Below are 21,835 nucleotides of genomic sequence, written 5' to 3' on the forward strand. Positions count from 1 at the left end.
CGTTCGAGAAGCTTCCGATGCAGGCGCATCCTGCGCCGAGCGATAACGTTTAACACTTGTTAGCCGGTGGAAAGCGGCCACCGGTGAAAGATAAACATGTATACGTGTCAATATGAATAGAAAGACATTATATATAAGGTGTCATGTAATCCCAAGAAAATGGCGAGCAGGCACAATGTGCAAATGTGGGGGCTGTCTACCCACCGTGAACTTGCTGATTTATGGGCAGGCGTTCATAGATGAGGCAGAAGAAGTAAACAACGCTGTGGTAAGAAACACGCAAATTCAACTGTTTCCTGACATACTTTTTCCAGCAAGTTCTCTCCCCCTGCCTCACCCGTTTAACCGCCGGTTTATTGGCCAATCCCCCGTAGTGGGTATGCGCCATGGTATAGGAAGCAAGCAAACCAGCAAGCAAGCAAGCCTGGTTGTGGAATGTGCAGTGGCAGTAGTTTACAAATGCCTTAAGGCGTTCTTTTATTTTCAAGCGAAGCCTGTATACGCTAGCCTGAGCCGGCGATGTAACGCTAAATCTCCGGCTCTAGCGGCGGCTTGCCTGCGCCGGAGTGTGAGTCATTAGCCAAGGTGCAAGCTACGCAGGCGCGCGCACACGCCACGTGCGCGGCCAGTCAGAGCCGTTTCGCTTCTTCCGGGGATTGAAAGGGCACCGATGGGACGGCTGCACACCCCGACCACCCGGCAGTTTTCGCCGAGTGCCGACGGGAGATCGCTCGTGAAAGGGCGAGTCCTCGACGCGCCGATCCTACGGTGCGAACTGTTGAAGCTGCGGCACTCTGCCAATGCCAAGCAGATCACCTGACCTTCCCTTGGTCACGGTCAAGTTACTCAAGAAACATAACCGTCAAACATAAGGTGCACCCAGGACCTTGCTTCGCTTACCCCCATTTTCCAGTAAGGGAAGGGCCCACGATTTCTTTGTTTTTCGATAAGATCATTACCATTTAATATGTCACAAAGGAAGTTCTACGTAGGACGGCTACACGGTAGGTGCATGAACGAGTAGGCCTGAGTCCAACCGGCGTCAATAATAAAAAAGTCGTAGTTTCGCCCGAGAGGCGAAGCATCGATTGCGATAGAAAAACTAGCAAAGAGACACCCGAAGTAAGGATAGTACTTTTATCGGTCTGATCGACTTGTAAAATTTCACTTGCTAACTAAATAACTAAGAATGGCGTTATCGCGCACAGCAACCATGAACACATCACACTCGATGACTGCGGACACTCGCTTTCAAAACGCTGGCGCGAGGAAACGCGTTATCAACAGCGAGCGAAGTGACCTTCGCGTTGTCTGTCGCTTCGACGGAAACTGAGCGCCGAGAACACACAGCAAGCACAATCTACGAGACACCGACGCACCTAGACTTTGCCCCCAACACAGATCGCTCTCAAGATAGGGCCGCGGGACCGCGCGCAGCATGCCACCTACGCAGCTGCAGCCATAGTAGAATGACGCCCCCCTCCCTCCCTTCCCCCTATGCCTCGCAACGTTGGGTGCCTCGCGCGTGAGGTAAGACGGCGCTCTTCCTGCCCACTTTGCTCCCTTTCGCGCAGGCGAGATTCAGTAGCGATCGTCGGCACCCCTCGCACGATTTCACTCGCACATACAGCGTAGGCCGCGCGGCGACGGTGTTATCACCCTGGAACTTTATACGAAACCTCACGGCAACGGCGGCGGCGACGGCCGAAATTCGCCTATAGTGTCCATATAATTGCTATCACATGAAAACAAGGATAATGGGCATACGCCCTCACACAATACCGATTATTACACCTTTATTAAGTGCGCTTCGTTAGATTTTACTCGATGTGGAACTTTCTGAGCTGCAGTTAAATTTCTCAGCAGCTGGCAAAATATAGCTGAGGACAGGATCGATTTTCCAGTCGCAATGAAATCATGCAGCATCTGCTCACCCAGCGAGTTGAGCGAAACATGGTGAGGTCCAGCGGATCTCCAACTAACTCTCCGTCCACGGAGGTCAGCGTATGGCAGGTGGCCATGGCAATTACCATGGGGCTGCGCACGGGCATCTCGCATGGCTCTCCAATGGGTGCCAGAAACCTGCGTAGATATTAAGTGCATTGAGTGGGTTACCAATTTGACAACTTAAATCTGAAGGCATCAAATAGGCATATAAACATACAAAGCGCGGTGAACGTTTCGGAAAGTCGTTATAATGCACTTTGGCAGACAAAGATCAGCCACTTACACGCACTGGACAGTATGGTTTGACAGCAAGAATAAGTAGGCAGCACTAGTAAAGCGTGAAAAAAAGCATGAGGACCTAAGCGCGAAGCGCTCTCTGTGCACTTGCCCTCTCCAAAGTGGAAGAACTGCTAAAAATATTCATGTAAATTTAATTTATGCCGAAACTGAAGAGCACAAGAACATCAAGACAAATAAGATGGAGCACTCTATCTAGCATATGAGTGTCCCTGAAGTTCCGGTGTTATGTTGCATCGAAAGCGCAATGACCGCACTGTCACGCAGGTTGGTCTTTGGAAAGAATTCTTCAGTTGCTGTCGGCTGAAAAGCAAGGGGTTTGAACATTTCCCAATAAAAGGCGGCTTTTTAAAATTGCCATAAGCTTGCCCTATGACAATTTTCTCGAGTGGCATTAAAATGCATAAGACTGCGCTGATAGGTGGGTGGAGCTGCCGCACAGCTCAATTTAATGAATCCAACTCAAACATTTGCCAAGCTGTTCCCAGGATTTCTTTCCTTACCTCCTCGCTATGAACGTGTGGTAACTCAACACTTCAATATATATATATTGTGAGTGCATTTTGGGCATAACATCGTCGTCATCTGTACATACGACTCATCATCTTGTGTGAGCGCTATTTGTGCATATCGTTGTCGTCACTTGTACATACGACTCCTCATCATCTTTTGTCTCGTGCGGTGCTTCGTCTCTGCTTCGGGCGGCTGCTCGGAAATAAAGGCATTGCATCGGTCAACGTCTCACAAGTGGTGGAGTGTCCTTCGATTCCCTCGTCCTCTTACTTTCCCGATTCCCCTGGAGCTCCGGTCCGGTCGTCGTTTGCTCTCGCCTAACACAGTCATGGCAGAAACCAACCCATCCACCAGTGCTGCTACCACCTGTGCTCAGCCAGCTGGGCCTATCTGGACGGCGAACGCCCAACACCGAGATCCTCCCGTCTTTGCCGGCCTCCGCGGCGACGACGTCGTCGAGTGGCTCGATCACTACAACAGAGCCAGCGACGTCAACCATTGGGACAACACGCACAAATTGCGGTATGTCGCTTTTTACCTAACCGAAGTGGCGAAGACATGGTTTTTTAACCAGGAAAGTAACTTTTCCGACTGGCCATCCTTCACCCAGCAATTTCGCCAGATATTCGCTTGTCCTCTGGACGCTCCGAAGTCGCGAAACAGAGGCTGGCAACGCACATACAAAAACAGGATGAGTCCCATACATCCTACATTGAGGACGTCCTCGCCCTCAGCCGTCGAGCACAGAGTGACATGGCGGAAGCTGACCGCGTTCGGCACATACTGAAGGGCATCAACACAGTCGCCTTTAATGCTCTCGTCGTGCAGAGCCCAAACTGCATTGGCGATGTAATCACGGCATGCCAACGTCTAGACACGCTCCAGTCTATTCGCCTGCCACGCGCCTCTTGCCACCCTCGTCTCAACGGTGATGCTGAGTTGCGAGCCCAGATACGCACTCTCATCAGTGAGAAACTTCACGGCCATCTTTCTGGACCTACGACGCTTGCAACCATTCACCCCGCTCCTTCTGGACTGCGTAACATCAAGGACGAACTGGCGTCGATGACAAACACCCAAATGGACAAGTCTACTGGACCATTTCGTCCGCCAAGTTATGCCGAAATTGCCTCCCGGCCTCCCTGGACCATTCAGTCTACGCCTACCGAAGCTTACCGCGACCCCCTAGCTTCACTGGCAGCAAATAGTCCTGCTCAGCCGTACTACTCTCCGTGGCGGTCGTCGCGTCCTGTTTGTTTCTACTGCGGTATTCGCGGCTACATTTCTCGCTACTGCCGCTGGCGTCAGCAGGATGAAAGGCGGGGTTATGCAACCTTTGAGCGAGACAGCGCACCTAGGTTTGACTCCTACGTTCCTGGGCGTCACCCAGGTGAAAGGCGAGGCTACGCCACCTTTGAGCGAGACAGGACACCAGGGTTAGATTGCTATGTTCCCGGACCGTACAGAACCTCTTCTGGTCGCTCTCTTTCACCTTCCCAGGACATGGCTCGAGCATCCCGCTCACCCCGGCGTCGCTCTCGTTCACCTTACCGCCGTTCTTCATCGCCCTTGCATGCTGCTTCCCATGTTGTGGACACACGTTCGGAAAACTAGAGGCTGCAGTTCTTGGAGGAGAAACTGCATCGTATCGGACTATCCCAATTCCTCCTGCTCGCCCCACCAATTTGCTCTCGGTTTGTGTGGAAGGTGTTTCTGTCAACACCCTGGTAGATACTGGAGCCGCTATTTCTGTTATACATCGTGAACTGTGCTTCCGTCTGCAAAACGTGCGAACGCCGTATGTTGGTCCGGTCTTATGTGGTGCCAATGACGTTCCCATCTTTCCTACCGGAGAGTGCACAGCTCGCGTTCTGATAGACGGTATTCGTCATCATGTGCAACTTGCGGTGCTTTCGACGTGCGCTCATCAGATGATATTAGGATGGGGCATCCTGTCCGCTGCTTCTGCACTAATTTCGTGCGGCGACCCAAGGATTCACATCAGCGACACCGAGACTTATCCCGTTTTCAATTCCCGGTGTCCCAACCTCATTGCAGCAGCGGATTTTATTATCCCACCAGACGAAGAACCTATTCTTACCGTTGAATCAACAGACATTGTCGACGGAGACGAATTGGTTGTACCTTCTCAGGGTTGCATTTCTCGAGGACTCGCCATCGCTTCTTGCTTGGTCCAGTTCTCGAGTGGCTATGCCAACCTCACAGCCTTTAATACGACTCCTGAGCCACTACTACTGCAGAAAGGGTCTACTGTCGCCAAGCTCGCCGACGCTGCGCCGGTATGTGTCACCAGTATTTCGCCTGCCACGTCTTCCGCGCATTGTACGCTCGCAGAAGGCCACACTAGAGCTATTAAGGCCACCTTGAGTGCAGATATCAATCCGGCCCAGATCGATGCACTCCGCACCATTTTAATGAAGCATGAAGCTTGATTTCACGTTTCTCCGCGAGGCCTGGGTCAGACCACTGTAACTACTCATCGAATTGAAACAGACGGCTCTCGCATCATTCGCCGTCGCCCGTACCGTGTGTCACCTTCGGAGCGAAAATTTATAGGTGAACAAGTGAACGACATGCTGACACGCAACATTATAAGGCCTTCAGCAAACCCTTGATCTCCTCCTGTTGTGTTTGTTAAAAAAAGTTTGGTTCTGTGCGCTTTTGCATCGATTATAGGGCGCTAAACGAAATTACCAGTAAGGATATTTATCCAATGCCTCGTATCGGCGATGCTTTGGATAGCTTACAAGGTGCCGAGTATTTCTCGAGCCTCGACTTGCGCTCCGGATATTGGCAGATTCCAATGCATGAGCCGGATAAAGAAAAGACTGCATTTGCTACACCTGATGGCCTTTTTGAGTTTAACGTGATGCCTTTGGGCTGCGCAATGCACCAGCTACGTTTGAACGTATGATAGATACAGTACTCCGTGGCTTAAAGTGGAACACCTGCCTTTGTTACTTGGACTACATTGTCATCTTTTCGTCGAGTTTCTCCCAGCACCTACAACGTCTCGACCAAGTTCTCGCGTGTCTAGCAAAGGCTGGTCTCGAACTCAATACTAAAAAGTATCGCTTTGAAAGCCAAAGTATTAAAGTATTGGCCACATCGTCAGTAAGCATGGCATCCAGCCTGATCCTGATAAAATCGCTGCAGTGCTGAAATTTCCGCCACCAACCTCACTTAAAAAAACTCCGCAGCCTTCTAGGACTAGCGTCCTACTTCCGCCGCTTTGTCCGTGACTTCGCCACCATCGCCGCTCCTCTACACAAACTTCTGACTTCGAGCGTATCCTTTGTGTGGTCGGACGACTCTCAAGCCGCCTTCCAGACCCTCAAACGATTTCTCACGTAAGGGCCGGTGCTCCGTCATTTCCATGCAACCGCCCCTACTATTCTACACACTGATGCCAGTGGGCATGGAATTGGCGCTGTCCTGCTGCAGCGGAATCAGAAGTCAGAAGAGCAAGTCGTAGATTATGCAAGTCATGCTCTTTCTCCTGCTGAGCGCAACTACACAATTACAGAACAGGAATGCCTTGCCATCGGGTGGTGAATTAAAAAATTTCGACCCTATCTCTACGGCCGCCATTTCACAGTTGTGACGGACCATCATGCTCTCTGTTGGTCGTCGTCCCTGAAAAACTTGTCTGCTCACCTCGGCCGTGGCTACTGCGCTTGCAGGAATATGAATTCACTGTCACGTATAGGTCCGGCAAACAACAGCAAGATGCCGAAGCTGTGTCGCGGTGCCCGCTGTCTCCAAACACCCATGCTTCACCGTCGGTCTGCAGGTCACCATCTAGCCACACGTCTCAGCACACGCCCATTCGCCCGGGACAGTCGGTTGCCTCAGTTGACTTTCTTCCGTCTACTGACCTTGTCTCACTCCAACGTACTGACCCATACTGCCGAACGCTGATTGACCGACTTACTGGCTTGGCACGACCACCCAACAGTCGCTTAAGACGACAACTTTCGCGTTTTAAGCTTCAAGCTGGAGCGTTATTTCGATTAATGTACCATCCTTCCGGTAACGGATGGGTACCAGTCATACCTTGCTCACTTCGGCTCCAAGTATTAGAAGCATTTTACGATGACGCGACGGCTGGCCACTTGGCCTTGCTTAAGGCCTACGACCGCATCAAAACGCGTTGTTTCTGGCCGGGCCTTACCAATTCTATCGCCAAATACGTTGGCTCCTGCGCGTCATGCCAACATATAAAACACTCGATATCCCTTCCAGTGGTCCTCTGCAGCCTCTACCGTGCCCGTCCACCCCCTTCGAAATTGTGGGCATAGACTTGCACGGATCTCTCCCACTCACGCCCGCAGGTCACCGCTGGATCGTTACTGCAGTGGATCATCTTACGCGGTGCGCTGAGACAGCTGCTCTTCGCTCTGGTACTTCCTCAGAAGTCGCCGAGTTTTTCGCGCACGGTATCGTTTTGCGCCACGGCGTGCCTCGTGTCCTCCCGAGTGACCATGGCAAGACGTTCCTATCGCATGTCCTTCGTGAAGTCCTCCAGGCCTCTAACACCACCCATAAGACCACATCAGCGTACCATCCGCAAACAAATGGTCGTACAGAGCATTTTCATCGAACTTTGTCCAACATGATGTTAACGTATGTTCTACCCGATCACACTAACTGGGACACCATTCTACCTTTCGTGACGTTTGCGTATAATACTGCCGTCCAACGTACAACCCTTCTTCCTTGTGTATGGTCGTGCGCCGTCTTTCATCTTGGACACTACATTCCTTTCAGCACCTGCTCGTCCATCCGCGTCTCTACCTGAAGAATTTGCTGCTCGCATCACCCGCTGCCGTGCAATTGCCCGCGCCAACACCGCTACCATTCAGGACAAAAGGAAAATTCGATATGATGCGATGCGACGCGTCGCGTTGCTTCGTCCCGCCCAGGCGACGAAGTTCTATTGTGGACACCTGTTCGCGCACAGGGCCTCTGTGAAAAATTTCTTCACAGATATCTCGGCCCCTACACCGTTTTGCAAAGAACTTCGACCATTAACTACCGCGTCACTCCTGTCAGCTCAGCTACTGACCGCCGCCGCCGCACTACGGAAATCGCTCACGTATCTCACCTGAAACCCTACATTCGCCATGCCGGTCCCTAATTGGAATGGCGGACAGTGCCAACTGCAGCACATGTGGTGTTGAGGAAACCACCAGACATCTCTTATGTGACTGCCCTAGATACGAAGAAGAAAGGATTGCCCTTCGGACTGCTTTGGGGCACTTAGACGACAGGCCTTTTACGGAGGAGAAGATCTTGGGCCCGTGGCCTCGTGCATCTTCTATGTACAGGGCTACAAAGGCGCTGCTGCGTTTTTTGAAGTACACAAGCCTGTATGACTGCCTGCGACGAAACTTAGCGATGAACGCTTGACGGTCAATGTGCAACGTGTTAACTGTGAACTTCTCTCTTCCTTCTCCTCTTTCATTCCATTCTCCCCCTTCCCCAGTGCAGGGTAGCTTACCGGGCTCAGCCTGGTTAACCTCACTGCTTTTCCCTTGTGACTTTGCTCTCTCTCTCTCTCTCTCTACGTTGGCCATACCTACCCTTTCTAGCTTACGGTCTTGATGACCGCTTTCCTGAAGGGGGGGGGGGAAGTTAGTGTGAGCGCATTTTGGGCATATCGTCGTCGTCATCTGTACATACGACTCATCATCTTGTGCGAGCGCTGTTTGTGCATATCGTCGTCGTCATTTGTACAGACGACTCATCATCATCTTTTGTCTCGTGCGGTGCTATCGTCTCTGCCTCGGGCGGCTGCTCGGAAATATGGCATCGCATCGGTCGACGTCTCACAATATATATATATATATATATATATATATATATTGACGCTTCCTGGCGAGTCGTCCCAATTTCTTCGAACAGCCAAGGCACGAGCCTCGCTCGTCGTCACCGGCTCCATCACGATACCGGTCGCCAAGTCCTGCCTTCCGTCGAGACGCCCCTAGGCGCCGTTCGCCCAGCCCTGCAAACTGGGAAAACTGAGTTCAGTGACCTCCGGAGATGAGGCCGCTGACGCCGAATGTACCGAATATCCTCCATTACGGCGCAAGCGACGACAGCGACGACAACAGACCGACATTCAAACGCACTCAGGGGATCCAAGGCACGTCGTAACATCGGATATACCAGTCAGCATAGACGACGAAGAAGTCACAGCTTTAGTCGACACTGGCGCGGACACCTCTGTTATGAGCCGAGAACTTGCCGCTAAACTGAAAAAAGTTTACACGCAGTGGACTGGGTCGCAGGTCCGTCATGCCGGAGGACACCTCTTAAAGCCCGTGGGCAGGTGTACAGCACGAGTGAATATTCGCGGCTTTACGTACGTCGGAGATTTCGTTATCCTGCCGAGTTGTTCGCGAGAGTTGATCCTTGGGATGGACTTCCTGCAGGCTAATGGAGCCATCATTAATTTGCAAGAGTCGCGGGTAACGTTTTCGACAGCGCATGCCATAGCCAGCAACAAGTACGACAGTCATGACAACGCCTTGCGCATCGTCGACGACAACGTCACGTTACCGCCGAGGAGCAGCGTATTAACCCTTTTAACCTGCGACGCTTTCGACGACAGTGAGGGCATTGCTGAGGCAAATATTCCGCTGCTGCTCGAACGGTATATCTGCATAGCTCGAGGCCTTGTTCAGTTGCAGAGCAAGCGGTCACTAGTTCTTCTGACGAACTTCAGCAACGAGTTTCAGCACGTCCCTCAAGGCACGGCTGTCGCCTTCCTCAACCAAATTGCGGACTTCTCCGACGTCGGCACTTTAGAGGTGACTTCCCCAGACGTGACAGATGCTACCACGCTTTTCAGCCGCATTCACATTAATGCCGGTTTGTCGGAACAACAGAAGCAACGCATATTAGGCCTCGTGAGCGAATTCTCTAGCTGCTTCTCTACAGAATCTAAAGTTCAGCGCACCTCCGGTTCGAAACACCGTATTTTCACAGAGGAATCGGCGCGCCCAGTTCGTCAGCATCCATATCGCGTGTCGCCAATGGAAAGAGAGGCGATTAAACGCCAGGTTAAAGAAATGCTGGACGATGACGTGATTCAGCCTTCGACAAGCCCGTGGGCGTCCCCCGTTGTTCTGGTAAAAAAGAAGGACAATACACTACGCTTCTGTGTCGACTACAGACGGCTTAACAAAGTCACCAAGCGCGATGTTTACCCTCTGCCAAGGATTGACGACGCCTTGGACCGTCTACGTCATGCCCAGTTCTTTACCTCGTTAGATCTTAAGTCAGGGTACTGGCAGATCGAAGTCGACGAGCGCGATCGCGAGAAAACTGCATTCGTGACACCTGACGGGCTATACGAATTTAAGGTCCTCCCATTCGGCCTGTGTTCCGCTCCCGCCACATTCCAGCGAATGATGGACACTGTACTCGCTGAACTGAAGTGGCAGACATGCCTCGTCTACCTGGACGACGTCGTTGTGTTTTCAAGCATGTTCGATGAACACCTGGCTCGGCTGAAGAGCATTCTTGATGCTATCCGCAAGGTAAACCTCACCATCAAGCCTGAAAAATGCCACTTTGGGTTTGAGGAACTCAAGTTTCTGGGACACGTGGTTAGCCCCCAGGGCGTTCGGCCAGACCCTGAGAAGTTGGCTGCCGTTGCTGAGTTCCCTCGTCCCACAGATAAGAAGGCTGTTCAGAGGTTTTTAGGACTCTGCGCCTACTACCGTCGTTTCGTTGAAAGTTTCTCCAAAATAGCTGAGCCTTTGACGAGATTAACACGCCACGATGTGCCTTTTCTGTGGACGGAAGAACAAGAACAGGCTTTCACAGAATTACGCGAACGACTGCAAAAGGCTCCGGTGCTCGCGCATTTTGACGATGACGCTGAAACTGAAATCCACACGGACGCCAGCAACATTGGTCTCGGAGCCGTTCTTGTTCAGTGGCAAGACGGTACGGAACGTGTAATCGCTTACGCGAGCCGTAGTCTCACAAAGGCAGAGGCTAACTACTCGACCACTGAAAAGGAGTGTTTGGCAGTCGTTTGGGCCATCAGTAAATTTCGATCCTACATGTATGGCCGGCCATTTCGAGCGGTCAGCGACCACCATTCACTTTGTTGGCTTGCCAATCTCAGGGATCCATCAGGCCGCCTCGCTCGTTGGAGTCTCCGCCTACAGGAGTATGACATAACTGTCGTCTACCGATCTGGACGAAAGCACAGCGACGCTGACTGCCTGTCACGTGCTCCGATTCCGCTGACATCATCAGATTTGGAGCAAGATTTGCCGTTTCTTGGTGTCTTTGACACGGTGCGGATGGCTGACCTACAACGTGCGGACACAGACCTGCTTGCTCTTATCCAGTATCTTCAAGGAGCTGACGTTGTTATCCCACGACCGCTATCACGAGGACTGACATCGTACTGCCTGCGGAACAATGTCCTTTATAAGAAAAACTTTGAAAACAGTCAGGAAACGTTCCTTCTCGTCGTCCCTACGGCATTGCGCCAAGAAGTCTTGCAGGCATGTCACGACGACCCCTGTGCTGGACACTTAGGCTTCACCAGAACACTAGCACGCATACGCCAGCGCTACTACTGGCCACGGCTATTTTCGTCTGTTCAGCACTATGTGAAAACCTGTCGTGACTGCCAGAGGCGTAAAGTACCACCCGTCAAGCCCGCCGGTCTCCTCCAACCTCTGGACCCACCTCCAGCGCCGTTCCAACAAGTGGGCATGGATCTCCTAGGTCCATTCCCTACGTCATCTTCGGAAAACAAATGGATAATTGTCGCCACCGACTACCTAACCCGTTACGCCGAGACCAAAGCTGTACCCCGGGCAACTGCTGCTGAAGTCGCCAAGTTTTTCGTCCTCAACATTGTACTGCGCCATGGTGCACCCGCTGTCCTCATTACTGATCGCGGTGCAGCATTTACAGCTGATTTAATACAACAGGTGGTCACGTTGACGCACAGCAACCATCGGAAAACCACGGCTTATCACCCCCAAACTAACGGATTGACAGAGCGCCTTAACAGAACACTGGCCGATATGCTCTCGATGTATGTTGATGTAGAGCACAAGACATGGGACGAAATTTTGCCATACGTGACATTTGCCTATAATACAGCTGTGCAGGAGACCACCCAGCTCACCCCATTTGAACTTGTCTATGGACGTCGCGTCACGACACCTTTAGACGCCATGCTTCCAGTAGACGACGGCACCACGGCAAGCGAGGGCGCTGATGACTTTATCCAGAAAGCAGAAGAAGCTCGCCAGCTTGCTCGGAACCGCATCCGTAGCCAGCAGAGTACCGACGCCCGTCGTTACAACCAGAGCCGACGGAATGTCCAGTACAACCCCGGTGACCACGTGTGGGTGTGGACACCTGTCCGTCACCGTGGGCTCTCGGAGAAATTGTTGCGACGATACTTCGGACCATACGAGGTTGTGCGCCGGCTTAGCGATGTGAATTACGAGATCCTGCCCCAAAGTGTTGATCCTCGCTTGAGCCGACGACGTCCCCGCCCCGAAGTTGTACACGTAGTACGGATGAAGCCGTACTACACCCGCGAGTGAAGTGCACCTTTCAAACCCTTTGCCGTCCTACGCAGTGTTGTGTGGTTATCCTTCGTTTTCTGTGACCACATTTGCCATTAGAGCTGTCTTGCCCCTTATGAACTTTATTTTACCCAGCCGACCGGGACGGTCGCTTTTGGAAAGGGAGAAATGACGCGAGATAGGCTGACACCTGCGGCCGCCGACCGCTGCAACGAGAACGACGAAGTGCGTTCTGAAGCGCGCGCTCTCCGAGTGTCAGCCTATGTTGCAAAGAACACCGTTTTGCCAAGGTCTCGATTGCTATCTTCGTGACAATATATATATATAGTTCGACCATCCTGTGTGTCACTGAGAACACCTGTTTTAGGCCGATCCCCGCATCGTCCTCAAAAAAAAAAAAAAAAAAAAAAAGAAAGGAAGGAGACGAGTAGCTCAACGGTGTTGAGATGTTGGACCTAACATGCAGGTCACCTTTTCTTTATATTTGTAGGATGGCGGCGCTGTCTTTGGGGTTAATATCAACGCCGGCGTTCTTGGATCTGTATCAGATTTTAACGCGATAGCGTTTAGGGCCCCACGTCGCAGAAAATCCGGCGTCAGCAACAGGCGTGTGATCGCGGGTGGCAGAAAAAAATCATCCAACCACATCGACCGCGCAGGCCCTCCACGTGGTGCAAGGTTTTGGTGACCAAAAATTGAATTTCTCACAGTGAAATCCGTCAGAAAAATAGTAAAGTATGACATTACCATTCGGCGTCGGATTCGCCGTCGGATTGTTTACCAATCAGCGTAGGATTGTAATTTGAATGTACGAGAAAACCCAATTCTGCTACGAAGAAACTCAAACATTTCTACCAGACCTGCGCGCCCGTCGGAGCAATCACAAACAATTATTAAAATAATACAAAACGGTGCTAGGGCCTTCACATTTTAATATAAGACCACTTATATTGCCCCTGGAGAAATACCTTTCCTGCAATGAATTTCCGTTTAACAGTGAAGCCGACTTTAAGGTGATCGGTGTAAGCTCGGTCTTTCTAAGCTGGCTTTCACACATTCGGTGTTGCAGTCAGTGAAGCCTACTTGCCGTATGCGAACGATGCGCTGCGAACGGGTCACCATAACGCTATTGCGTTCTACTCTTAAAGGCGAAGCTTGATCGTCCGCCAATTTGAGTGACCTCCGCAGCAGTGATGGGCGCTTGCGCGAGGTACGCCTTACTGTTTTCTACCTATGTTTGCCATGGAAGTCTTTAGCCGCTCACAGTTGAAAGAGCGTGGAACCTACTGCCGCGATGCAGTTCTGCCTTTGGCATCCCCATCAAGCGCAATTCAGTGGAAATTTCAGCAGAACATCTGACTCCTCGCATCGCGAGGGTACCTACAAGCTCTACAAATTACTTAGGAGAATGAGGGAAAATACGGGGCAATGAGCAATTCTGGCGATAGTAATTATTCTCTCTTCTGTCTATTTTGCTGTTTTGCAGAAATTGTAAAGTGCCACAGTTTTGCACAAAGTCTAATTGCTCCGACCCTGCGAATGAAATACGTTAACGCACGTTCAGCATGAAGCAATAGCCAGTTTTACATGAGCATATGTGCAGGTGTAAATATTGCATTCAGTAAAGCAATCTGCAAACCACTGTAACGTTGATTATGTTCATAAGTACACTGCTTTGGTGATGAACCGAGGCATAATTCTTTGATATTTATCGCTCTTCATAACACTTAAAAGCAGGAAGGTAAATGAAACCATGATAGAACGCAACTCGTCTATATTTGCTGGAAAACTAATAATAAAAATTAAAAAATAATACTTTTCCAAGGTATGTTGTATCAAGGCTACGGAGCTGAGTTTATATAATTTGTATACATTTATTCATAGGAATTGACCAGAAAAATTATTTATCATGTTCAAGTTAATCGCACTAGTGGGGGGCGTGCGGGCAATCGAGAAAATACAGCAGACCAAACTGATCGCAATAAACTGCTTGTCGCTGATGGTCTTACGGGCATTTGATCTATGAAGTCAGGTTGGTCGTTATATCCATGGGTAAAACAATAGATTAATTGTGTTAGACGTCTTAAAGCCTCATAAGTTATGAGAAACACCGTATGATGTGGCCTTCGAATAATTTTGTCCACCTAGGCCTCTGCTAAGCGATGCTATAGTTAAGTACACGATCTCTTGCCTACTTCACCGCATTGCAATGCGCCTGCCATGGTTGTAAATCGGATCGAATGGAGGTTTGGATGAGGTGGTAGTACTGCATTTAGACCATACTCCAAGGCAACAATCAGGATTGGAACGAACAGAGTAGATGTGGTCTGGATTAGAGCACTGCACGGGCTCGGGATTACCCGAAAGCCCGGGCCGGGCCGGGTAAGGCAGTTTTTTCACGGGCTCGGGCCGGGCTCGGGCCGGGCTCGGGCCCGGCGTGTGCTTTTTGACCCGGGCCCGGGCCGGGCTCGCGTTTTTTGACGCGGGCCCGGGCCGGGCTCGGGCTTTCTGCGAGTTATTCTCGGGCTTCTCAACTCTGAAAAACATGTATTTTTCGGTCTCGGGCCGGGTTCGGGCCAGTTTCGAGTCGGGCTCGGGCCGGGCTCGGGCTTAAGGTAAAGGGGTGGCGGGCCGGGCCGGGCGAGTAACGTAGATTATTTCCGGGCCCGGGCCGGGCCCGGGTCTCGCCATAAATGTTTTAATCGGGCTCGGGCGGGCCGCCCAATGTAAAAACGGGCCCGGGCCAGGCCCGGGCCGCAAAAATAGGCCCGTGCAGTGCTCTAGTCTGGATGAATTTGTGCAATACATGTTCATATAAATTGTGTATATACGTGCGAAATAAAAAGCCACTGAAAGATAAGCGCTTCTCTTCATTACAACTCATTCTTCTTGCGTTTATACTGACAAAAAGGTGAAGTGAAACCAGCAACCATCGTTATTGATCCATCGCTGCGAGTCTTGCAGTGGAATAGGACAACGCTGCATGAGCACAAGTCCAAAAGGGGAGCTTTTGTGTTGCCGAATACACTCTTAAGAGGACAAGTATATGCAAACTTATTAGGAAACTACTTTTTCGGACGGCTGGTTCGAACATTCCGGCATATATCAGGTGGAATGACTTGGTGAATACTAGGTTTGCAATAAACTCGTACATGATACGCCACGATATGTCCATGCACGCTAAGCACATTATTTGTATTTTTTGTTCTTCTCCGTGTCTTATCAAAAAGGACAACCCGCCTTCTTTGCTAGAAAAGACTAGAGCCTACCATTAAGCAACTCAAACGAAACTTACGTTTTTTGCTTGGCCGCTACGATGCCCCAAAGGTCCAGTCCTTCATCTGTAAGGGTTCCTGTCTTGAAAAGAATATTTGAAACCACACGTCATTTAAGCATACCAAACCACCTGTGGATGCCTTAGCTCTGACCCCTAAACACTTGGCCCTAGGTTGTTGACTTTATTCGTAAAAAAATCTCCGGATCCCACACACTGTGGGAATCGATGTAAGCGAATCTTTGTATGCTGTTTGCTTTGATTCACGATAATTAGTGGTGATGTTAGTGGCGAATGTGTAATTTCTTCAGCATTTAGTCCAATACGAGAGTGGTGACTTGATGTTAAACGTTACCTTGCGTGCACCACTGCTGTTTATCTGCGTAGTCCACAAAACAAACAAGAAGACGTGTTTGCTTGAGGCGTTGTCGTGCGTCATTTATTGATTTATTGATTTATTATTTACTATTCATTTGTTTATTTTACCCTCAGGCCCATGCAGGCATTACAGAGGGGACTGGTCAGAAAGAAACCTCAAGCAGACAATGTGAAAATGCAGGCAAATTAGTGCTTGCTCCTGTGTGTTAGCTAAGAAACATAATCTCCGAGACGGTTGAACATTATCATTGCCTTACGTGATACATCGCATCGAGGTACACGTGTTAAAGTTTAAGTGAATTATGGGGCTGTACGTAATTCAATTAATTACTATAATTGCGTGTATACATTGTATACATAATTTCGCGGTCTGCATCACGTTTCGCTGCCTAACAAAGACGCTCCTGTTCCGCGCGACACTACTTTCGGGATTGGGTGTCCTCGATGCTGAGTTCACGGCAAGGAAGTTTTAAAACAATATTTAATTTTTTAAACTTCTTTGGTGCACCCTTTGGGCCCATTTGGCTGGCGCGTGTTCTTACGTGCTCCTTCTGCATACGTGGCCGTTGAGACGCCATCTACAAGCGCCAGCTTCAGGCTATGGACGATTGTAAGGTTTACACGGCCCAGCACGCGACCTCCACAGCCCCGCACCTGTATTTTTGGCGCAAAGAAAAACAACCACAGCACGTGCAATACGCACAGACTGTGAAACGCTACCGTGGAGGCACCGGCCGGGATGCGTAAAGCCCAGGTGCTTTAGGGATGCGCGGAGGTGAGCGCCATTTGGTCGTGTTGCAAGAAACCCGGCCAGTGGCGCGAGCGAGCGAGAACACAGCAGTGGCGCCCGGAAACTCCGGAGAAGAGAAGAAAGCTTCGATTTAAAAAGTTTCTGCGATTGGAAAAGCCCCCGATCACTGTTGCGTTTGTTGGAGTCCGTGGGCATCTGTGTCTGCTGGTCACGTGTGCATGCAACATTTCTTTTTTCGCTCTTCCTACTAATCTTGCCCCCTTATTCATACCCATGTAGCGTCAGGTAGCCAGCAGAGCTTAGTTTCGGCTAGCATCGATAAACTCCCATTTCTATTTCTTCCATGCTTTGTACTATCTACTCAGTGATCAAGAGCAATGAGTGTGATAGTAAACGAGATCCATGTGGCATGGCGTACCAAATAAAGCAGAGTGAAAATCTGAAATTATTTAAAAAATGAAGCAAGCAGACGGAGGTTCTTGTGGCCGCCAAAAATTTCCCCATGGCTATTTTTCTTTGCTCATTCATTCATTCATTCATTCATTCATTCATTCATTCATTCATTCATTCATTCATTCATCCAGTTATTTATTCAGTTATTCATTTATACTGCTAGCCATCTTGGACCTTTACCGGGTGGGTTCAGTAGAGAGAAAAGAAAATAATATATTCAAGTGTACCTGCGCACAACTGTTTATACATAGAAGAAACACAACTTCATTTGACAAAAAAATGTATATGTATATTCAGAGACCATAGTAATTTCCTAACGCCGGCACTGATAACACACTAGCCTATTTTCTTGTAAAGTCCTAAAACAGTGCACAAATGACCATAAGGCACATGGCATAGGTTTCTAAGTGTATATAGCAACAAGAAGAACTTAATGAAATGCAGAAAGAATATCAATCTGAGAGCCAGTACACACGCGAAAAGCAGTACAGCAGAATCAACACAATTTAAGAAAACAAAAATCACGTAGAAATAATAGTTCAAACGACCCAAGGAGCTCATAGTACTCCAGCGTATGGCAATGAATTCCACTCGTCTACTGTCCTTGGAAAGAACGAATATTCAAAAGCATTTATTCTTGGTACTATGGGTATAAATTGTTTGTTGTGCATACCTCGTAGCGTACTAGGTAACCGTCGTTTTAAGTAGATGCTTGCATTTAAATTCAAAGAACCATTACTCAGCAAACGAAGAAATTTCAACCTTGCTAGATTCCTCCCATATACAAGTAGAGGCAAGATTTGTTCGAACAACATATCACCCATGATGTACAAAAATTTTACCTTTACAAAATAAACTTAGCTATGCTCCTTTGTATCATTTCTGATTTATCAATCTGAGATTTGCTGTGCCCATGCGATACGACGCATGCGTAGTCTAATATTTTCAGCACAAGGGTTAAATATGCCGTGACTATAGCTTTAGTGGATGCAAGTTCTAATTTCCTAAACAGGAACCATAATTTCTTTTCTGCATTGCTGCTTAAGTTGTCAATGCGAGTTTTCCAGGTAAGATTATTTAATGAAGTGACACCCAAGTATGCCACGCATGTGTTAGCTGATGTCCATTTATTTCTTAATTCAAAGGGAACATAATGTTCATTTCCTAACTTCGTCTTTGTAAAAGTTTTACTATAGTCAATTCTCATTTTCCAATTACCGTACAGGTTATTTATTGTACGTATTTCCGAGTTTAGTGTGATCTGACCTTTGTAACATGCGATTTTTTTGCGTAAGTCAGACAATAGTCTACGAAAATGCAAATTTTGTTTTGCTTGCGAAAGCGAGTTTGAAATATCATTATTATATAACCAAAATAGCAGAGCGCCGAACACGCATTCCTGGGTGACACCTAACGTTACATTTAGAATAAGCGCTATTGCACTAGTGAAGTCGACACACTACTTTTTGTTAGACGGGTATGATTTATTCCGTTTTACAACAATCCTATCAATGCCAATCAATGCAAAATCCAGAAGTTTTTCTATCAGTCTTCAGTAAGGGACGTGATCGAACGCTTTGGAAATGTAAAGACAAGTTTCAAGTTTATAGATTTTTTATGTACATCATATGATTATTCAGGTTCATTGCATTCGGAGGTCCCAAAGTTAAGAAACAGCAAGGGGGACCTCTTTAAACAAAACGCCTCAATATGTGCAAACACAGCATGGTAGTACAATTCAATAAATAATACATGTTACAGATTCGCTACAGGTTAGGTACAGCAAACATAACAGCAAACAATTATGAGAAGTGTAAGAAGAGCATTATATTGTGATATGGTGGTGTACATTAATTAGCGTACGTCTAAAATCTATGCACCTGGAAACTTACAACGCAAACGGAATGAAAACCTTGAAAAAAAATTAAATAAGTGCATTCAAGCAACTTCAAATTGACCTCTGTTGTTTAACCCTTAAGAAAAATTACGCACTGTCTCGACTAGCTTGTTAATAATTGACTGCTTTCATCTAAAGCCATGTTGGTTTGGAATGAGATATTACAATTTTCAAGATAATTTAACAAACTTTTTAACACTATGCGTTCTAGCAACTTGCTGAATGTGTACGCGATCAAATTAGGTCTGTAGTTTTTTTTTTTCAATTTGTTCCTTCCAGATTTGTGGACAGGCGCTACTTTAGGCATTAGCGTAGGGTAAATTCAAGGAATGCGGCTGTTGAAGGATTGCGGTGAAATTCATTATTGTGTACTTCGAGACCCATACTGCATAGCACTTTAAAACTCATTCCGAATACGGTCGAGAACGGCTGACGTTCTCGTGCCAATTTCATGGAGCAAGAAAAACATGTATTGCTCTGATAAAACCGCGCAAGGCATCAGGGCTGGTTTCCTTCTTCATGCTCGCTTCTGCTGGCTGTCACCGAGCCTGTGCACACTGATGGATTTACGAGACGCTGCGCACGGCACGTGTATGGTTCGGTGACGTACTTAGTAGAGTGGCAAGTTTTAACGAGAACGACGCGCGCTAGAAGACCGAAGCGCACTGCAAAAATCTAGGCTCATATTTTGAAACTTTCACCTTAGTAAGGAAGCAAACGTTGCGGTTAGGTCACCTTGCATGAATTCTGAAAGATTCCTTGATGATCCCTGGCCACACGATGCTTCCTTTCCTCGCTCCCTTCAGTGAACGAGGGCTTCTCGACAATGCTTGCCCACGTGACACTGTGTGCACGCGCAACTACTTGCGGTAGCCAGGCGAAGTGAAAACGGTGGCTGCGAGTTTCGGTAAACGTTCTGGTTTTCGGCGCACAAAGTTCGAAATAGACGAAGAATACGAAGTTCAAAAGTAGAAGTAAACTTTTATGTCTATCGCCTCCGAGATATTGCAATGCGCGTTGCTTGCCGCACGCGCCGCACGCGCCGCCGAGTCTTTTTGCTCTCTCGTTAAGCCTACGGCAATGAAAAATAAAGAGCTGACCTGAGGAACAGCTTCCAAGTGTCTAATACTTTGCTGTCGAAACATCGTGACGGAATACTAAAGCAAATGCGACCATCAATCCAGAATGAGAGGCCCAAGACAGTGCAGGACGATGACTTGCATGGTTTATCCGAAGAGGCCGGCACCCCATTTGATGGGTTCCGCCAAGTTGTCCTCCACAAGGTGCCTTAAATGCGTTATGTTGAACGTAAATCGGGAAAGTGTGCACGTTTATTTAACTATTTCACATAAAAATAGTTTGCGAACTGACTTTATTTTGCTGAATAAGCACATTCTCGTGAGACCTATGTGGAATACTATTCAACCCCCAGATGCGTATTTCCTTACCTAGCGAAAGTCTTCCTTTCGTCATGACGGGTGATCTGTGCTTCCTTCGTTGTGAGGAAGTAGACGATATTGTTAGGATAATGCTAGGAAGCGGCCCAAGCAAAAGAAGCTTTCAAAATTTTGGCCGTTATCCTTTGTTTTGCGACAGGCCTACTTGCCTTGTCGAAGCAGACGACGTCGACATTTCCGGCAATGTTGATCCTGTGTGGGCTGACACAGTAGATTGAGGCGCGCCGTAGCCGCTTCTGGGCATACACCGATGCCACCGTCATGGCCGCCGGTAGCGCAGGTGGCACAGCGATGGTGACGATGTCCAGGGCACGAAGCACAGTCTCTCGCAAGCTCACCTGCATAGAGAAGTGCCATAGTACGAGTTTGAATTATATCACAAAATTAAGACCAGTCGGCGATTGTCAGCAGCGGCGTACCAAGGGGGCCTTTTTCTGAGCGGGTGTACCATTGTCGATGCGAGGATCCCGAGATCGTGAAAATCGTGACCCGATAAACTAAGAGATATCTGCCGTGAGTCCTTGATATTTTGCACATAAAGTAACCAAACGTTCAGGGCGAGGTCGCATAGTGATCATCTGAAAGGCTTCCGCCTGAGAGGCTCATGACCTGTTGCTAAATTCTCGAGTGTAGCACCGCACAGCCTTGGAAATGCTTGATCACTGGCTGCCGTGTCATTTTTCAAACCGATATATGCGTGAATATGTCCAATAGCGTAAATTTGCCTTGTTTAGCGTCGGTTGCCTGCGTTTTATTTATTTATTTATATTTGTTTATTTATATATATCTATTTATTGAGAATGCAGTTTCCGCGGCAAGAAAATGAATATGGTAAGGGGTGGGAAGGGAGGGGGGAGGAGGCGGCATCACTGGAGGCAAATACGTATATGAAATGTCGGAATCATTAGAATATGAGAATAAGGGCGGAGCCGGTAGAATGCTAACAGTTTCTCTCTACAGGTTCTGTTGCATTCTTACTAGCCGCCTCTCACGACCGCTGATTCTGGTAAAAACTGGCAAAATTTCCTCACTAAATAAAATGTTCAGAGTTGGTACAAAGTTCGAATCATTTTACGGCCGCGGTCAACTGCTCAGATTGCGTGGGCCTACATAGCCGGCGTCGCCGTATTGCTGGTACCTCGCCGGTCCCAACACCCAGCCGAGGCGATCGCTTCTATCGCCACTCACGGCAATATAAAAATCAGTTACAGTTAGTTTTTCATGTGAAAGAGTACTTATTAGAAGAAAAAAATGCCGAATTCACGTGTGTTT

At 48.6% G+C, this 21,835-nt stretch overlaps 1 protein-coding gene across 2 annotated transcripts in view; it reads right to left on the reverse strand.

The window, feature by feature from the left end:
• The window catches only part of LOC119445336 (polyamine-transporting ATPase 13A3), a 145,243-nt gene that overhangs the window by 63,962 nt on the left and 59,446 nt on the right, over nt 1-21,835 (reverse strand). The window contains exons 12-14 of one of the 2 annotated variants that reach the window (XM_037709648.2): nt 20,713-20,901; nt 15,649-15,710; nt 1,935-2,082 (exon numbers count right to left, since the gene is read on the reverse strand). In XM_037709648.2, the coding sequence (XP_037565576.1) occupies nt 1,935-2,082; nt 15,649-15,710; nt 20,713-20,901 (399 nt within the window). Of the gene's footprint in view, nt 1-1,934; nt 2,083-15,648; nt 15,711-20,708; nt 20,902-21,835 lie in introns of both variants that reach the window. The other variant, XM_049663215.1, reaches the window with a different exon arrangement.

Source organism: Dermacentor silvarum, chromosome 3, assembly GCF_013339745.2.
Source record: "Dermacentor silvarum isolate Dsil-2018 chromosome 3, BIME_Dsil_1.4, whole genome shotgun sequence".
Taxonomy (NCBI): domain Eukaryota; kingdom Metazoa; phylum Arthropoda; class Arachnida; order Ixodida; family Ixodidae; genus Dermacentor; species Dermacentor silvarum.